Raw genomic sequence first — 19565 nt, 5'->3', positions numbered from 1 at the left:
GGCACGGAGTGCCCAGGTGCTCCTCAAGCAGCCCGACTGCAGACGAGCTGTCACTGATTGCATCCTTCCAAACACAGCCCCAGCTACCAGGAGCCAGAGGCCAGGAGCCAATGCAATTACACTTTCCAATGCTGAAATAAACATGCCTTATCTAAAAATACCCATGTTCCCCTCAAAAATATCATGAAAGGAACAGTATCTACAGCTACCTCACATCTCTCACAGAAAAGGAGTGTGAGTGTGCTATGTGCAAAACAAGGTGACAAAGGTAATTGTCAGAGAAACTGTAAAATTGAAAGCTCAAAACGCAGGTTATTGGTCTAGTAAGTTTCAGTTATTGATCTTTATCTGCACTGAATGGTGGTAAAGCCACTACAAAGCAGAAGTGATTTTTTTATAGTCAGGTGAATCAAGCCAGGTGCTCTCAGGACAATTATAAAGTGTTTACTGTACAATGCTAATTCTAAGCAGATCTAATTGGAGCTGTAAATTGATTTTATTATGTCAGGAAAAAAAGTCAACAAGTACTCAAGACCTCAGCTGAATGTATAACACACACAGCACGTACTTGAACGATCCTACAATAGTCCTTATAATTCAGATATGTATATGCTTGGTATGTATATGCAAGTACATTCTTACATTCTCTGGGGTTTTTATCTCAAAAAAAAGAATTTAAGGTGCACTGTAAGATGTTTCCTAAAACAAACGTGCCTACCTGAAACTAATTTATCAAATAATGATTTCAATGGCGATCATGTGATACTGTATGTTAGGCTGTAGGCTGAGGCATATGTACAGAGAGAGAGAGAGAGAGAGAGAGAGACAATGGCCTCAGAATATAGCATAGTCTTGATGCTTTACAGATAAAACATTTAAGTTAAAAAAGTAACAAGCTGGCAAGGTCCCTCCATTCATAGTGACATGAGAGAAAAAAAAGGGAGTTTATGTTGTTATGGTATGTGGTTTCCCTTCAAAAACCCACAGATGTTTTGTTTTTTGTTACAAATCACCCTACATTCGCTGTCTAGATCATGACTGATCACTGCCCACCACCACAGACGAGATGATATCTTCGCAATGTCAGTGCAAGAATAAATCTCATAGAAATATGAACATTCTCTACAGTGCACAGTGTAAGCTACGATCTCTTTTGCCCTCTCGTTACGTACTCATCCTGTTCTAGAATTGTCCTCTGCTTCCATTCCCCCCTCCTCTTTCCTTCAGCATATAACCCAATCCTCTGTAACATGAAACAATCACCAAATGCAACATATGTAGCCCAATGCAGACTAATCACATGCCTTTTTCAGATCACATTTCACAATAATGTCAGCCAACTTCAGACGGGATCAGCTATAATCCTTGATGGTTGCAGCATCAAATGACGTCTTATGCAACTCGAGGGCAAGACTGCTACACCAAGGGAATGATCGGCAGACACAGTAACTGGCCTCTTGGGCTTGTACACAACGGGTACCACTAATAATACCACAGTGAAGTAATTGGTACGCTGTGTGCAGCATATCACAGAGGGAGGCTGTAGGAACCTTGAGATGGCCTTGAAGCCGAACGGAGCCAGCCTTACCGCGGCCTGTCGATGAGTGTTGGACAGGATGCCGTGGATCTTAACCTTCTCCTTGTCCATCTGGTCGATGTTCACCCACAGGTCCTTGCTCGCTGGGTCGCCGGGCCCGTACGTCTTCGACGTGTAGTAGTTGTGATCCGTGTCTTCCTGTTTCACAAAACAAAAGGGCAATAAATAAGACAAGCCCACTCGCAAAAAGAGACGCTGGTTTCAATTAACAACGCAGGTGCCAACCCATGCAGGATTTATTGTAAAGGGCTGAATGTCGTTAGGTGCAGAAATAAAGTAGTGAGTGGAAATGGAGATGGCCCTTCTGCACTTTGATTTATTCAAATTGAATCCTGTCTCCCGGCTGTATATTGGCTCCACTTCATGAGATGACAGACATCTGCGGCATTGGCATATCATTTTTTTCCTGCTGCCGGTCTATTAGGCCATGAAATCTGGGTTTTGCAGGAATAAAGTAAGAATCCAATTCAGGGACTGAACCAACGGGGCTGACCTACAATTAATCTGGGCTGTAGCTCTCTCGCTTTTTACCCCCACTAAATCACTATGCATTACACATTCTTTAGATTTTCTTCTGCAAATGATGTTACGTTCCTCTTTCCCCTTGCAGGAATTCGGTGTTTGTTTTGGAGGCTGGGATAGCACTTGCTGAGATTTAGATCTGATTAGACTGCCTCAAGATAAATAAAGTTGGTGTGTGTGCTAGCATTGTATGTTGAATTTTGATTTAACAAATCGTGTTATTACTAAGAGCCCATTCAAAAGCAAGTCAAGTTCTGAAATCATAGCACAGATGTAGTAGTGCTTACTGAAAAAAAAAAAACCTGATAAATGTGCACCCCACTGTTTACCTATGACTTACACAATTAGACTGGTCACCACCTGATCCTGTGCAAATATGTTTCTGAGCGCCGGCCCTACAAAAGTGCCTCAGTCAACACAGCCTTCAATTGAAATTACAGCTGCACTGGTACGTCACTATCATCAAGTGAAACATGGATTTGAATGGCACAGCATCTTCTGATACAACACAGTTACAGTTACAATTTTGGGGCAATCAATCCATCAATCAATTCACAATGAAGAATGCTGTGTCATAAATCAGTGAGCATGAGTTTCAGACAGTCCCAGTGATAATACTCTATACCTTAAAGTCACTTCCTGTGGGTGATGAAAGTCACCAGACCTGAATCTGGCAGAGACTCAAATACCAAACCAATGCTCTGCAGCCTCTTTAACTCGTCAGCCAAGTCAGAGCTTGCATAATTGTGAGTAATAGCTCGAACACACAGTAAAGGACACGTTCGCGGGTTTGTACCCACAGTGGGAAACAGTGAATCCCTCTTTATCGCTTCCCCCTTTGGAATGAGCGAGCTCAGCTTTGCGGATACTGCAAGCCCCCGAGCACCGGCATCTCCTCCGCCGTGCTTAATTACAGATCTTGTTACTTACCCAAGTTAGCTGATTAAATGCAAATTTAACCCATTTCAAACCGGAGTCAAAGGAAATGCATACCCGAAGGAACCAGATGACAGTAAGAGCTATTAAGCATAAATGTGAGGACAAAGAAAAGTTTTCTGCAGCAAACCCAGATTATGATCTCTGTAGGAACACAAACTATGTCTGCTATGTGACCTTTTGTACACAATGTACTCCAGCAACCCATTTCAAAATGATGTCAATTTTTTATTTTATTTTTTTCCCAAATTAGTGTCAAGATAGAGAGGTGGAACAGCTCAGCTAGTGGGATAAGCCAATCATAATTATAAGTACATGAATAAAGAAGGTTGAAGCAATGTAATTATTTCTTTTCACATACCTCTGATAGCACAACACCCTTCTTTCAGAAATGATGAGCAGACCAATGAAGGGATGTAAAATCCAGGCCAGTTCAGCTAACATCTCAATCATTACATTATTGTCATTTAGCAGATGCTCTTACCCAGAACAACTTACCTACGTTCCAATTTTCATTTATACAGCTGGATATTTACTGAGGCAATTGTGCGTTATGTACCTTGCCCTAGTGTACAGCAGCAGCGCCCCAGAGGGGAATTGAACCAGCAACCTTTCAGTTACGCGCCCGGTTCCTTACCACTATGCTACACTGCAACACTGCCGCCCCCAATCAAACTTGTTCAGCTTGCTCCCCAGTCATGCCCAACTTTTCTCCCTGCTGTATGTCTCCAGTAGGGGTGGGGCAATGAGACCTCATGAATGTCATAAGAAGTGGATCTACCACGTACTGTAGATTACTTATCAATATGGTTCACGAAGCCTCACCCTCCAACTACTTCATGTCATGTGATCTAATCATAGGTGCAGGCCTTTCATATCATACAATCATGACTTTAGTCATGTTGAAAAACTATGAACATATATCCATGTTAAGATACACTGTTATCAGTCCATGATTTCTATAATTCATAATGTTGTTTGATGGAAAAAAAACAAAGCATGCCATTATTGTGTAATTCAGTTTGTGTCATAAAGACAGAGGCATGCAAGTGCTGACACTGCTGTCTATCATTATCCATTTTACACTAATTGAATTTTGCTGCTTTTGTAGATACAGTGTTCAATTGTATTAAAGCACTGGGACCAAAGAGACCATGTGCAGATCTTTTTTTTCCAGACGCCATGTTATGCAATGCCTAAAAATCAGGGGTTGCAGTATATATGCCGTGTACTTTGCAATGGCATGCTTTCCAAAGACACATGAGACAAAACAATAAAAACAAGCTTATTACTTAATGTCTCCCATGAGCCTTTCATTTTGAGTTGAGTTCACCTACAGTTTTTTGTCTTTTCCCTTCCGAGAGCTGCATATGTATTGATGTGGACAAACGACACAATGCAGTGACTTGTGATCTTTTACTCAAAGAAATACGCTGTGCTGTAAGGTCCACAGAATATGTGCTTGAGATGCATTAAAAACCATAAATCATGTTAAGTGCAGGAAGATAATTGTGTTAGATTAATTGGTAACCCTAAACCAAACTCTGCCTCAGTCATTTCACAGCACTTCATTTTTATCTTAAGCAAACACTCTGCAACGGATCACACTGACCCAGTATTCTTCTCTAGAGCGCAAAAGCAAGGCCTGCACTAAAAAGAAAGCCACCGCAGAGAAGTAAGGTTTTAGAGCATCTTCGTCTCTGCTAATGAGCTCAAGATGTTTCACGGGACATCAGCAATGGGAAAAAATGCAGCATTCTTTAACTGGAAACACAACCACCCACACACACACCCCCACACACACACCCCCACCCCCACCCTCTCCCCTTCCCCCCAGAGGGGAACGCTGTCCAGTTGGATATCTCCTGACTAGAGTGAGACATTCGGGGGAGACGGCGGGTGTCCCGCAGTCAGGCATTTGGACAGAACAAGGGGCCCCAGTGATCAGGGCCAGTGCAGAGGCACTATGAGGTGGCACACAGTCAGGAGGTTTGGCAGTTACAGCAGGAGAGGGGATGAGGGGGGGGGGGGGCAGGGCTGCTGTCCTATAGAGCCTCTCCACACTGTCAAGAAGCTCAGGTACAAATATGATCCATGCATGCAAAATGCAGTGATGGTTAAATTCCAGATCTGAATATGATTTCAGCATTTAACATTTATCTTTAAATGCACTTACAAACAAGCACATAAGATTGCACCTGGTGTGCAGGTCTCATTTGGCACATATTGGCCATTCTCTTCTGCTCAGCTGGCACAGAGGTGTTACTGTGATATGGGCACAACATGGCTGTCGTTTGGACGCTGATTTGGAGAGTGTCACTTTTCAGATATAGCATTACTTCTGTTTTTCAGTCTGTTTCTCCAGCATCGTCCTGTCTCTTGCCCAGTTCAAATTTGTCTCTCCTGCATGATCTTGTCTCTAAGCAATGACCAATATTTATGGCACAACTGTCGAATTGTTCCAAGACTGTTTAAAGACTCTTAAGTTGTGAGTTATGAAATAAAAAAAACTCCACTCCTGGTCCCTGTGATGGATTTCCTATGTGGAGTGAGAGAAAATGTTCCTGCACTCACTCACACCTGCCTGACAGCTACATCTCTCCAAAGCCTTTCTGTAAACAGGCCCCCTTCCAGTGCAGGGCTTGACTGCGAGCAGAAATCCGAGAGCGGTTATGAGATCTGCCCGCAATCAAAATTGTACCTTTTATCTTCTCAAACCCTCAAAGAGAAATGGACTAATTTATTTTTCAGTGATGTGCGCACAGCATCAGTGCAATGCAATAAGCATTCTAAACATTCCACAAAAAAAGAGAAAGTGAGAACGGATAACGCCTCATACTTTCCCCATATTATTTTTTCCAGTGATATGCATACAGTGTCAGTGCAATACAATTCTACATAACATTTCCGTGATAGTATTCAATATAGTTTTGCATAACAATGCTCTCAAGGAGAAGATAAATACAGAGCTACCTTATGACCATAACACAAAAGAAGGTAAGTTGTTGGTTGCTGCCTTTGTTTGATTTTGCTTGGGTTCTGAACTTCTGCTGATTTTAACAACGAGTTTCAGCTACACTGAAAGTGTTCCTTTGCTGAGCTAAAAAGGGTACAAACTCACAAGCTCACAAAATGGCAATTACCAGTAACCAACTAACTGCAACATTTCATTGATAACATGAATATAGAACTTGTGAAAAAATTGTTTAATTTAGAAAGCATGTTGCACTCTTATGCCGCCATGCACCACAAAATCTATGAGGGCTCACATTTTATCCTCCATCAACAGCAAATTATAAGAGTGAAACCCGCATTAGTTTAACCTCACTATCCATTAGTCACTCTTTTCATCCTAAATGGAGTTAAGCAAACACATAAATCAGACCCTGACAAGGCCAGCACTAAAGAAAGGTAAGACTCATACGGCCCATCTTCTTTCTTTGGATAATGTCTGTGATCCATTGCTCCTCAGCCGCCATGTTACCTGGCAGTAACTGTGACAGAGCCCACTGGGGAGCTGAAATCGAACTGCATCATAATCAGCTTCCTGATGAATGAATGGCGGAAGCTTGGTTTAATTGGCTTGCCTTTCAGATGCTTACATTGAACGGGTTGTAAGAAATAAACAGTGGGTACAAACAATTAATGTGGCCTCATGGAGACCTCTAAAGGAATACTGAGAATATTTTTGAGTATTCTTCCCCCTGGCTAATTAAGGGCAGAGTGCCTTGTCTTCAGGTGGCGAGACGGTAGACTGGCTCATATACCCCCTGATGGGATGGCTTGGATGATTTGGATGATTTGACAAAGGAAAGCAGGGGCCTCAATAAATTCATCCTTTCAAGTAGGGATGAGACCAAAGACAGTGTGACATCTCCTCAAAGTAAAACGGTGTAGTAGTTAAGGAGCCGGGCCTTTGCCCAAAGGTTAAACATTCAACTCCCAGGTGCACTGCCTTTGAACCTTAAAGAAAGGTACTTAATATGAATTGCTCCAGGAGAATCTCCAGCTGTATGAATATAATATGCAATAATATAATATGCAACAATGTAAGCTGCGTAAATCTCTTTGGTGTCTGCTTGGGGAAAAAAGAAATTAAGAATAATAACTACTACGACTGCTAATACCGCTACTACTACTATTAAAAATAAGAGTAATATGACTGGGCACCATGATGACATCTGCAAAAACAACTAAATGGACCATGAGCTGTATGTATTATTAAAAACATATGTACATCAGTGCTCAGTATACACACCAAGCATCCTTCCTCAGGTGCCCAAAGCAATTCCAATTCCAATTCTGAATGTATTGTTTTATGACAGAGCTGTGGTATAAACTCAAGTGAAAGTAAAACAGGAAATGGTCCTTCAAAGATTTTGTAGCTCCTTAAAAAAGAAGCCCCTGAGTTTATTCAAGGACACGGAAGAGAACAGGCTCATTTGTCTGGGATCCTGACGAGCTGATGCAACGGCGCACTGAAATTCAATGGAAATTCCCAAGGGCTGCTTGGGAGGGTGCTGAACTTGTCCCATCTCTAACGTGACTGATGGCATCCGACAGCGTGAATGTGACATCGCATATCAGCCACTCAGTGTAATGACACTGATTAAGATCACATGTTCCGAAGGTTGACTGCATACGGTCATAGAACTGTGCGGCATTTTTCTGCCGGCATTTATGGTAAAAACCACATAAATCTCTGAAATATCATATTACATGCCATATGTTTTCAAATGATGCATATATAAGTAATTCCTGGATGAGAGTTCCGGGCATATGCTGAAAATGATCAAAATAAATATCAAACAACTCACCTGCATTCTATATCCATTTTTAGTCATTCCAACACAGTTTTTCCCCGTGAAAAAGGTCTGTAAAATAGTTTACCAGACAGGCACATTCCCTTGAAACCATAAAGTTTTTCAGCAAAGATGTCCAAATGTTTCGGGTTTCTCCTATTCCATTTTGGGGTCTAAGTCATGATTGCAATGACAGGATCTCTACAGGGACCAAGGCAGTTCCAAGCAATTGCCCCAAATATAGTATTTGGACAACTTTTCTGAAAAAGTGAGTTTTTCAAGGAATCTGTTAAATATTGGCCACTTAAGGAATTTTGAAAATTCTGGGTAGTATCGATTTAAGCAAAATTAGTTGCATAGCTCATAGTGGGTGTGAGTATTTGGGTGTAGACAGTTTAATTTCCTTAAGAATGTATTACAACACATTTGGGAAGACATACTTTATGATGTTAGAGAACTGGCAATCAGTTTGTTTTTGGTGCATTTCCATGAAGCTACGTTTCCATGAATGCAAATCTCAGCATAACATGCAGAGTCTCCTGATTGGCCTCTTTTTCTCCACATGTGCCTGTACGTGTGACCTAAAAAACACGCTGCAGGCACAAGATATCTGGGCCTCAGTGTAACCTGCAATTGTTCTGCGCTGCTGCGCAGAGCAGAGCCCATAGCCTGAACCTGAAGGAGGCTACACAACACCTGCCTCACACCTGCCTCACGCCTAACGCCCCCGTGGCTCCGCTCAGTTCATTTACGGGACCCTAACAAGCAGGGATGTGCCCCACCGTGGGAAGCAGGCACGAGAGGGAGCAAAACGAAACCTCCCCAATGCGCGAAGAGCACCGTAAACGGCAGTCTCCGGCAATCAGGCGCTGATTTGAAAAAGGCACTGATTGGTTAGCAAACACGGAGGAGAGGTTTGTTAGGCACGGCATCAACAGAAGCAGCAGGAGCAGCTTGCTGGCAGACAGCAGGGGCGAATGCAGGTGGATACGAGCTGAAAAACGCCGCGCGGGACTTCCCTGCAAGACGGCAATTACCTGTGAGCCGCTCATTTGATAGAAAATCATTGCAGTACGCAATCATGCCGTTTAATAATCCTTAGTTTACCGCGAACAGAAAAATGCCAGAGCTTTAATGAAAGGTACGGCATATTACAAATCTGTGTGATGCCATTCCGTTAGCAAAACAAAATCAGCTCAAGCAAGGGCACCTCCTCTCAGATCCACGCAGTGAAACAATTCTGGAGCTGGAGATGCTGCCTTGTAAGCTTGAACTGAAGACATAGTTTAATAAAATTCTTGTGTGTTTCATGAGCTATCATACGTCCACTGAGGCTGACTTCAAACACGTGCATTAAGACTTCATCACAGAGCTTTCTCTAGGTCAAACATCAAAGCCGGCAGCCATGGCAACAGTAACTGCATGGACCCTCACAGTACATCCTGTCCTGTGTTTCATAAAAAAGTACTACTGCATACACATGCACATGCATGACGCACACACACATACATATGATTCACAAAGCGGCATACACACACACAAATACACACAATGCAAAATGGAATGTACACAAAAACACACATGCACATCACACACACACACACACATACACACACATACACATATGCGCATATACACATAGACACACTTACACATGACAGAAGGTGGCACACACACGCTCACAAGCACAAACACACAGACACTTTTTTCATTGAACTCCAGACATAAAATAACCTCTGAAAAAAGTTAGTTCTGAAACACTGGAGCACAATTCAGGATTAAGACTGCAATAAAACCATAATTATAATCATAAGGGGAGAATTATTATCAACACAGCAGTAATGTACTAGAATATCATTAATATTTCATTTGTTACAGTAAAACTTAATAAGAAATGAATTCTACTAATAAAATATTCTACTTACTTGCATTGCACATACTGACTTCAGGGGAACATCTTCATGCAAAGTATGTCTAGACCTGCAATATTTTTGGCTTCGACAAACACATAACTCTTACCCGCCTGATTAAAAATAGAAATATTTGCTTAATGTCAGCAGCAGCGGCAATATTTTCATGAGATTATCTCTCCTAAGTACGGCAAAAATCATTATGCATTAAGCTGTATTTGGCAACCGCTTTATAGGTCTGCATTCCCACACAACATTATACTAAATCAAATTAATGAGCCAATGTTTAATACACCGTATATACTGTATGTAGCTAAACAGGTGAAAACAGAAGGGGCAGAGCTTGCTTAATCTAGTCTGCACAGGTTCCCTGATCAGTGCTGTGCTGCTGGCCCCCTGTGTCTGTACATGCTGGTTACAGCCCTCTGGAGGCATTGCTTATATATTTGATAATGAAGTGTGGAATTTACAAGGCATGGCATGACAATCAGGCGACATATTTACATTCAGAATAATGCGGCAGTGAAATTCCTGATAAGCCCACGCACAACATCGCTGTTTATTTCCTTTATGATACTGGTAATTTTGATAGTTCTGATATAATATCACAGACGTGAATCTTGACAAACACCTACAGAAAACAAAATGCTGATTTCATAAAAACTGCTGGTTACACTCTGTACTCAACAGGTACCGATTTTGCATATTTGAACAATTTTGTCTGGGTGAAAAACACATGCCTAGGTTATCACCGTGTTCTATCAGAGCCGTTCACATAGGGGCCTGCCCGAGTGAGGCACTGCCGTGCCTGTCAGCGTCGCCACAGTGTGGGATCGTCAAGCATGCAGTGGCAGGTCCCCCAGCTGGGAGACTCACCCCCCCCCACCCCCCAGGGAACCATGACACCTGAGAGCACCGCGCTGCAACATGTGTGGCTCTCAAGGGGAGATGTGTGATTCACAGCGTTTTGCCGCGCTCACATCAACGAACGGTGCTGCAGCCCTAGCTGTCATGGTGGGGGTAAACAATTGTCGTGTATTGCCTGAAAGCAGCAGATGGAAATGACGAAGGCCAAAGACATCCGTTTGTCAGCTTGCCTTCACCATCAAAGCCTAATTTATTTGACATTCATTCCAAAATGATTTGGTTATTATGAGGGGGAAGACAAAAGGTAATTTACAACCTATCGTTATGCATCTGAGTAAAGACATGCTTTGTATGTTGCACTGGATTGCAACTGTGGCAACTGTGTCTGCCAAGAGAAAAAGTGCAATGGAAATGCGTTACAAATGAAGGATACACCATCAATTTGTTTCATCAAAAAATTAATGAAAATATATAAACAGAACATTAATATTAACGTGGGAATATTCACAGTTTAAAAGGGACAACGAGGGGCAGTAGTGTAGTTTCATTGTAGTTTCTGAACTTCATTCAGCATATAGGAAAATTTCTCTTCTTTCTTACTTTCTTTCTTTTCCTCTTTCCCTCTTTGTGCAACAGGACATGACAACAGGAAATTGAAAGAAACAATCAAAAGCAGGTGCTCATGTAAATGCTGTAATCACTGGTGGGATGACAGAAATTGAAATGTGTGATTAACCTGCTGGCTGTGAATGTTTACCTTAGTAGTCTACTCTTTTCATCTGCCCCCCGCCCCTTACACCCCCCCTCATATTTTCTTTTCTAATGAGGGTCGTTAAAGGCACCTGAAACAGGATGTGTTGGAAAGGTGTCAATTTGCCAGCAGACTCTTATTAGACCAGAAATCAATACAGAATCGTACGTGGAGGCCAAAGGCAGGTGTGTGTGTGGGGGGGTAATAAGCGAGCTTTTTCTGAAAGAAAGCTCAGCATTGCTAGGTAGGTATCTCAGAACGGAAATGAGGGGGTATTTGCTGAAAGATGAATACTGGCAGAGGTCTCATTATAACTCTTGTGAGTGATGCCGGGGAAGGCAGTGATCAAAGCGGTCTTTTACACAACACTGCCATCCTGAAAACCAGGGAAGATAACACGGCATCAGCATGCCACTGCCGGGGTCCTCGGAAATGGTGAAAAGCCCAGGAAATATAATGGGGAGCTATTTCATTTAAAACTGGTGAAAACTATAACCATCCACATTGTGATTTGCCACAACCAAATTTATACCTGTGTGAACTTTAATTCCAGGATTAGTTATACTATATTTGAATGTGTTGGGAATCCATTCCCAGTACTTTTAATTATTACCTAAGGCCTACCTTTGTTCATAAAGCATTTATCTTTAAAGGCCTAAGTCTTATTTTCTATGATTATACAGTATAATCAGCCTCTCGTGAGGATATTTCAATTGATTTTCCCTTGCAAGACCACCTAGACTAAATTGTTATGAACAAATCTAATTTTAAAATTGTATTGATTTATCTGGTTGCTGTTCCTGCCCTATGGGAGTTCAAGTTCATTGTAAAACACTTTGAAGAAAACCACATATTCAACATGAGACTTGTCACTGCCTCCTTGACTTGAATCTCATCTCAAACAACAAGCTGTTTCCCAAGCGAGTGGTTGCCATACCTCGATCTGAGAGCTGTTGTCGCTGTCCTCGTCAGAGAGCAGGCCAGGGAAGCGGTCCGAGTCGCTGCTGTCCTGGTCTTGGTCCTGGCTGGCCCTGTTATTGTCCTTTGATTTCGGCAGCGACAGCCAGCGTTTCCACCTGCTGCTGTAGAGCTTCACGTCCACTGGGGAGGTCTCCTCCGAGCGAGGCATTCCCGGAAGGTGTGTGTACAGCACCCCTGGGAGTGAAGGGAAGATGAGAGGAACAGAGTGAGGATGGTGGCTCAGACTGGCCAGGAAGCTTGTCCCCTGTGTGCTCAGACAGACAGCAATATGACATTCCGCATGTAATGTAATTAACCAGGTGAGGACACTCTTTGCTGACGTGCACACAGTAAACTGCTGTTTTTCTTCCCCTAGCCATAGTAGCTGCCCTACTGATAAGGTCCTTAGGTTCAGACACCAAGAACCTCTCAAATTGCAAAGCCCTGATTGCTGTAGAATTTATTTGATATATCTACTGTCAATTAAAAATAAAGCTGGAACAAAGGGCATCCCATTCACCATTACAAAATAATACTGCAGGCATCTATCCAATTCTAAAAAAAAGCAAATAAATAATAAAAAGCACAGCTTCTGTTGGCTGGGCATGAATTCTGATAATTCACTTATCCCTGCAGACATTTTCATTACTTTGCTGAAAAGTCCAACTTTGACTAAAATAAAACAAAGCACATTAGCAATGACTCAGCAGTCACCACACAGACCACTAAACCACAGTGTTGTCGACTCATCCATGCCGGGAGCCTCTGACATGGTGACAGGAAGCAGAAAGCTGACGCAGGGATAAGACAGATTAAGACTGGCGCAGGGAACAAAACACACCTTTTAGAAGCACCAAATAGACAAAACAGCAAAAATGTCACAACAATAAGTTTGTTGGCCTCACGGGTGCCCACCCCCATGGGTAAGTGGGTCGAGGTATTAAAAGGTTGACAGGACGGAGTGTGACATAAGGCAGATTATCGCCTCAGATAGCAGGGCGACATCCGATCGGGCCGCTGCCGCTGTTCCAGGCCCAAGCTTTAATTACTCTCTTACCAAAAGGGCTTCCTGACTCATCCGCTCGCTGTAATTTTTACAGATGTCCTTATTATTTCCATCACATCCTCGCTAATGAAATCCTTGCCATAAATTAGAACGCGCCTCACGCTATTCTGTCACGGAAACCCTAAGAGCTTGATTTTAATCAGCAGCGCGTTCGCCTCCCCCGTTTTGGCGGCGTCGGAATGCCTAGGCAGTTTACAGGCGTCTTTCAGCAGGAGTGACAGCCAGTGGAAGTGAAGTAGGGAGCTTAGGATGCTAATTCTGCATAAAGTGGAAGCTGAAAGTGCGGCTTCATAATGACCGTCAGCAGAGTAAACAGCCCAGACGTCGGGGCAGGCAAGACCTGAAAGGTAATGACTCCACAGAGGCGTCTTCGGCAATAGTATCGGGAGAGACGGAGGAGGTGCAAAAAGGCAATGGCTCTCGAATCAATGTGTAATTTCTACCAACGGGAGAGAAAAATCCATCAGATGGATCACAATGACAAACAAAATATCTACAACAATGACCCAGATTTGAACTTCAATGCAATCCAAACCAAATAATACCATGCAGAATCCAAAAACTCAATGTTTGGCTGTATCACTGCCATAAGCAATAGCTAAGGAACAAGCCAACTGCACATATTATTTTTACTTTTTATTGTCAGACATTAATCACACATTTGCTACCATGTTCATGTCCAATAAAGGACATGGGTTTTGTCCTGTCATCAGTACCAAACTCTGCTGTCCAGGGTCTGCATCATAGGAATTACATTTGGCAGAAACTGATGCCTTAATTTTTCCTGTTGTCAATTAACAGCACTGTCCTCTGGGAAGGTATAGAGGATATTCAGGTGATGTGGATATGAAAAGAGGAGACAGGTAACTGTCAGTGTAGGCCTTGAGGGAGAAACTGGATATTTCGGCAGGTAGAGACGTTACACATGCAGATGCCAGGCTTACATTGTGGATGGTGACTTTGTCCTTTGTCTGAAGACAAGACAACTTTAGCCATGCAGGGCCCTTTTGATTCTGTTCCCACAGCAGAAGCAACAAAGGAAGCACGTGCAACTGCCAGTTTTGTCCACATCCAAACGAATCGCAGGCATGTTACAATAGCTGCTGTGTGTGGGAAATGAGATTGATCTCATCTTTTGCTCATCTTTTCACAATATCTGACAACCGTAACCAGCTACAAAACTGAACAGCCACAAGCTAATTGCTTTACTAACATGTGATTGCTGTCATTGGCATTCAAGCTGAAGAAAACCTTTAACTTTACAGACCTATGTATGTCACAACACCATTTAAATGAGACGTTAAATTCAATAACTGAAAACTGCCCCGCCTCCCCAGAATGTGTTCTCATTCTGTACAGCAAACTCTGGCTAAACTCAGGATACTCAGAGATGCACAGTAAGAGTAAGAATAAGATGAACAATAGGAATACGATTAGAGGCTTTACAAAGGATGCCAAAGTTGTGATCCCAAAGTTGTGACTCACAGAACACAGGAGGGAACTTGTCTCACACCGCAAATCCTCTTTAGGTTTACTGGAAACTACACTAACTGGAAAAATTGCAGAAAAAAATGTACTTAAATAAGGTACAGATTTTGGGACAAAACTACATTTCTTTCTTGTAAAAAAAATAACTAAGGTAACTTTTTTTTCACAGTTGATTAAAAACATTCCAATGACACATCTCCCTGGTAAAATGTCTCAGCGAGCTGCATAAAAGAATGTCAAAGACCAAAACCAAAAATCTGTCCACCTACTTAAAACAGAAAGACACTGACACCCCTCCCCCTTCAGAAACCCATCTCATTTGAAAGTCTAAGTGAAGGGCTACTTTGTGCATGTACTGTATTAGGCTGCTCTAATTACTATGCAGATCTCACTCCGGTTGTTCTTAGGTGTCTGAAGCAGTTCCTGTATCCAAGCAGGCACTCACTCTCTCGGTCTTCACAAACTAAAGTTCATTACTTACGTTTTCAGACAATGTAGTCCCGCTAGACCCTTCAGTACTGCCACTGTACATTTGAATCCAAAAGAGACCTACACATTCCCTGGAAGCATAGCTCTTTTCTCACCCTGTAAAAGCCCTTTGTCGGGTCTGGAATATACATCTTCAACATTTGGCAAACTGGGCCATTTTGAAAATGCCATGTCCAAAATGCTCTTATTTTTCCCAGGAGTCTAAGGTGTCAATGTTGATGATGCAGCAAAACCACCTGCATTAAGCCCTTTCCAGAAGTTTCCTTTATTTTGTCACTCAACTTCACTGAACTGACTATGAACATACGTACTTCACTGTTTATAATTCACAGCCTTTGTTACTGAAATCAGTTACACTTGCAACTAACACCAATGTCCACTCTTGTGGCACACCACAATGAAATCTCTACAGGTCCAATCATCTCCATGTTTATGTCTTGCATTTTTATCATGCAGGGCTGGTCCTTTGTTTGGTCACTCAATACAATACAGACTCAACACACAATGCAGAGTATACGAATCTGCTACCTGCATTTCTCTCTGGACCCAAAGATTCCTTAGAATGTGAATTCTGCTAATCTAATCCATAATCGTAGAAAATATCCAAAATCAGTCCGAATACTGTTGTCTACGTACTATTCTTTCTTTGTCTGTCTTAAGACTATTATTGGGACCAGGTAGATTCAGATTCTTTCCTCCCCCATCTGAATTATCGCAGTGACTGGGCACTCCTAGGCAAGGCTGTACTCTAGACAGGAATGCTCTTCCATTTGCTGGCTCCAAAGCTGCCTTCTGTTCCCCGCATTATCTGTCTGTCACATCGTTCCATTGCAAAATCTTCCATCAATGTACCAACAGTCCTTGCCAAAAATCCAGACAGTTGCTCAGCAGAAACCAACTGTCCTTGCATACCACTTGGCTGCATGGAAAAAAAAAGCAGTAAAATAGAATTATAAATGAAATTTCTGCACGTCCGATGAAAAATGAAAAAGTTATTACTGAAAAACTACTCTGATATACAATTATTCAATAATGCCTTCTGAGGTCGGTTTGCACAGTGATTTGGAAAAAGTGTGTGTGCTCGCCACACGGGTCTCTCCCTCCAGGTCACAAAAACAGTTTGCAAATGACAGCAGACAAAATAACAGCGTCGACCGACTGGCGGCAGCGTCCCCTGGGGTGCCAAAAGGTAATGTCTCCCATCGAACCCAAAGGCTCTCATGCGAGCCAATGACACAAGTGCTTTCCGACAGTTTTCACTGAGGAAAGTGAAAACATTCTTTGAATTCCTCTCTCTGGCTCCAAAGGTAACGTGTGAGGACATCAGGTTGTTTTGTGTGTAGTTTAACAAGCCTGTGCAGTCCAGATAGGAGTCCTGTGTGCACCACATTAGAAACAAAGCCTTTTTTAAAACTGACTGAACTACAAAAGCCCACACAAACACCTCAGTTTTACAGGTTACAGGTCTTGCAAATGGTGACAAAAGCTGCAGTTCTAGTCATTGAGAACGTGTTTCCTTTTTTGTAATTCGCAGCTGCTTGCAGACAGCTGTAACCTCCAACCTGTGCTAAATTTATCAAATTCAATGGAATTAATACCTGTCTGATCAAGGCTGCAATAAAATTGAATTGCTTACACATGCTACTGGCTTGCAGCTACACCGAGCACCTGCTTCCTATTTCGAGACTGGCAGGCTGGGCTGGTGAAGGCACTTTCACTGAACGTCTCCAGACTTCAAGGTAGCCTTCCTGCAGACGGAGTTTTACTGACGCGTCATGATCACACAGCGTCTGTTTGCCCTACCTCGGTAAGAGCCTACGAAAATTACAGCCCTACATCACGCAATGATAGCATGCTCATCAAAGACTGCTCAGGGTCTCCTGGTGCAAAGCCATTAGTCAATGTTTATGGGTTAAACCCGCTGCACTTCACACTTGTGAATTAAAGAGGACTTTAATTAGCCAAAACCTTTGACAAACTGAAATAAGAGGGGCAGGTGTCTAAGGCAAGCGATGCAAAATGAAATATGCTCAGATTAAAAAGATGTCTTCTACTCTCATGTGCATGGTAAATGTGCTCCCTCTATATCTAAAGAAAGCACACAGCTGACATCTGGCCGAGCTGCTGGAGAGGGTGTTGGCGGTGATTAAACAGACTCACACATGCTCAGAGTTGTTAATGAAACACCAGGTAATTGAGACTTTTTCAGTTCTTGTCAGTTCATTTCCTTTTGTATGACATACCCTCGCTTTAGGAGTATGAAGGACAGAAAGGGCCTTCAGCTGAGATTTACACATTACTGCTAAAACAGAATGCGACAGATAATGAGAAATGAAGCAAAATAAAAAAAAAAACATGTGGCAGAAGCAAATATACAAATTCCCTATTCAATAGAATAATGGGTAGTTAAATTCATCATCAAGGGCACATCAATTTAGTTACCTTTCACAAAGATAATGGCTCCACTAAATACACACTCACTGATGATTTGGTGTGAGTCTGCATGTTTTCAAATGTCAATCATCAATGATTACTAAACTAAGAATGGCTAGAAAAACAGTTTTGTCCCTACAAATGATCATCTCTTTAATCCCCCATCTTTCCAAGCAAATGTCCTAATCTCAGTGTTGGGGTCACCTGCCGCAGGGTCACATGCTGGAGATTTTAAGGATGGCTTGTCTTATAAAAGTTAATTAATCTCCAGGAAGAGCCCTCCAGCAGCCCTCCTGCCTGAGTCACAGCGGCGGTTCATGGCGGTGCGAGGAAGCCGAAATAATCTCGGCAGAGGCAGGAATGCAGTGAGGCACTGGGACCTGGCGGCCCCATCCGCCCTCCCACAGGATTCTGCTGGACTTCCTGCTGGATGGGACACTTCAATGGTTACTTCACTCTGCATCCACTCTGGCACACTCATTGGCACTTTTGATTTCAATTTAGCTGGACATGTGTACACACTCGTCTATCCTGTGTATAACTGATTAGTTTTAATGTTCAATGCTTTAATGCCCCGTGGTTAGCATTCATAATATAATGCATTTGTTCATTTCATGGTATGCATTTAATTTAATTCGGCATAGTTTTTCTGCAATAGTTTCCATGATAATTCCCTTTTTTTTGGGGGGGGGGGGGGGGTGTGATACTGTATCAGTTGATTGGCTCATCATGAACATAGTTAATGGGTGGCTTTCTTTATATGCTGACACAACAGTACAGTCAGTCAGGCAAGGACGGTGCTCTCAACTGAGTCCCTCTTAATCTCAAGTACTGTCACAAACAGCGAACTCCTGCTGCATCCCCAGCACTTAAAGGACACTCTCTTACTTTAAACACAGAAGAAAACGACCTCAGACACAGGCTTTATGGGAAGCGCATCTCAACGACAAGGGATGCTCAGAGAGGTGCCGGGACACGCCAGAGAAAAACAGCCCCGGGTGGAGAAAGCCCAGCGCGAACCCGGACACACCTTAGGGAGGAAAGACTTTTGAACGACACGGCTCCACCCACGGCGCAGCTGAGCAATTAAAGCGCTCCACTGCAGTCACTTTGGACAAGCTCCCCCCAGATAAATCTCCCACCCTGCCAGCTCCAGTCTGATAGATGTGCCCTCCCACTGGCAGGGCTTACACTAGGTCTCACACAACCAAAGACACGTTCCGCCGGAGGGAAGAGATATGAGTCTGGAGTCCAATGGTTGAGGGTGGAAATGAAAAGACAATGACCGTAGAAGCACCTCAAAGTATTCATTAATGCACTCCAACATTTCTGCATTTTCTTTAATCTTGTACCCCATTTGGTATGCACTCTGAAAATGGCTGTCTGAAATATTGATGTTCCGATTCCATAATGCTCTATTGTTTCATAAAATAAAATGGCCAGCAATAACTTAACGTACCACTTAGGTAAGGAGCTGAATATGATTAAATGGAAGTCAACACTATTAATGCGATTGTCATTACTATTTCTTTTATCATTATGAAGGTGCGTTCTTCTGAGGGAGCGTGGTATTACACATTCGCTAAAACTGAATCACAATTAATAAGCAGCCCATTTCAATCAGTTTGGGTTACAAACAAGCTGAAGTAGATTCTCAGATGGAAAAAAAAACCCAGAAGAAAACATGTGGGTTATTGGAGAGTTGAGACAAGTAAATTGTAGGTATTAAATGAGGCATAAGCAA

General features: G+C 42.6%; 1 protein-coding gene across 1 annotated transcript in view; it reads right to left on the bottom strand.

The window, feature by feature from the left end:
* LOC118773090 (plexin domain-containing protein 2-like) overlaps positions 1–19565 on the bottom strand; it is a 110015-nt gene that overhangs the window by 51602 nt on the left and 38848 nt on the right. The window contains exons 2-3 of the mRNA XM_036521844.1: positions 12323–12540; positions 1589–1735 (exon numbers count right to left, since the gene is read on the bottom strand). Of these exons, the coding sequence (XP_036377737.1) occupies positions 1589–1735; positions 12323–12540 (365 nt within the window). The remainder of the gene's footprint in view (positions 1–1588; positions 1736–12322; positions 12541–19565) is intronic.

This window comes from Megalops cyprinoides, chromosome 2, assembly GCF_013368585.1.
Source record: "Megalops cyprinoides isolate fMegCyp1 chromosome 2, fMegCyp1.pri, whole genome shotgun sequence".
Classification (NCBI taxonomy): domain Eukaryota; kingdom Metazoa; phylum Chordata; class Actinopteri; order Elopiformes; family Megalopidae; genus Megalops; species Megalops cyprinoides.
The sequence above is the reverse complement of the archived record's forward strand: the minus strand, read 5'-3'. Positions and strand labels throughout refer to the sequence as shown.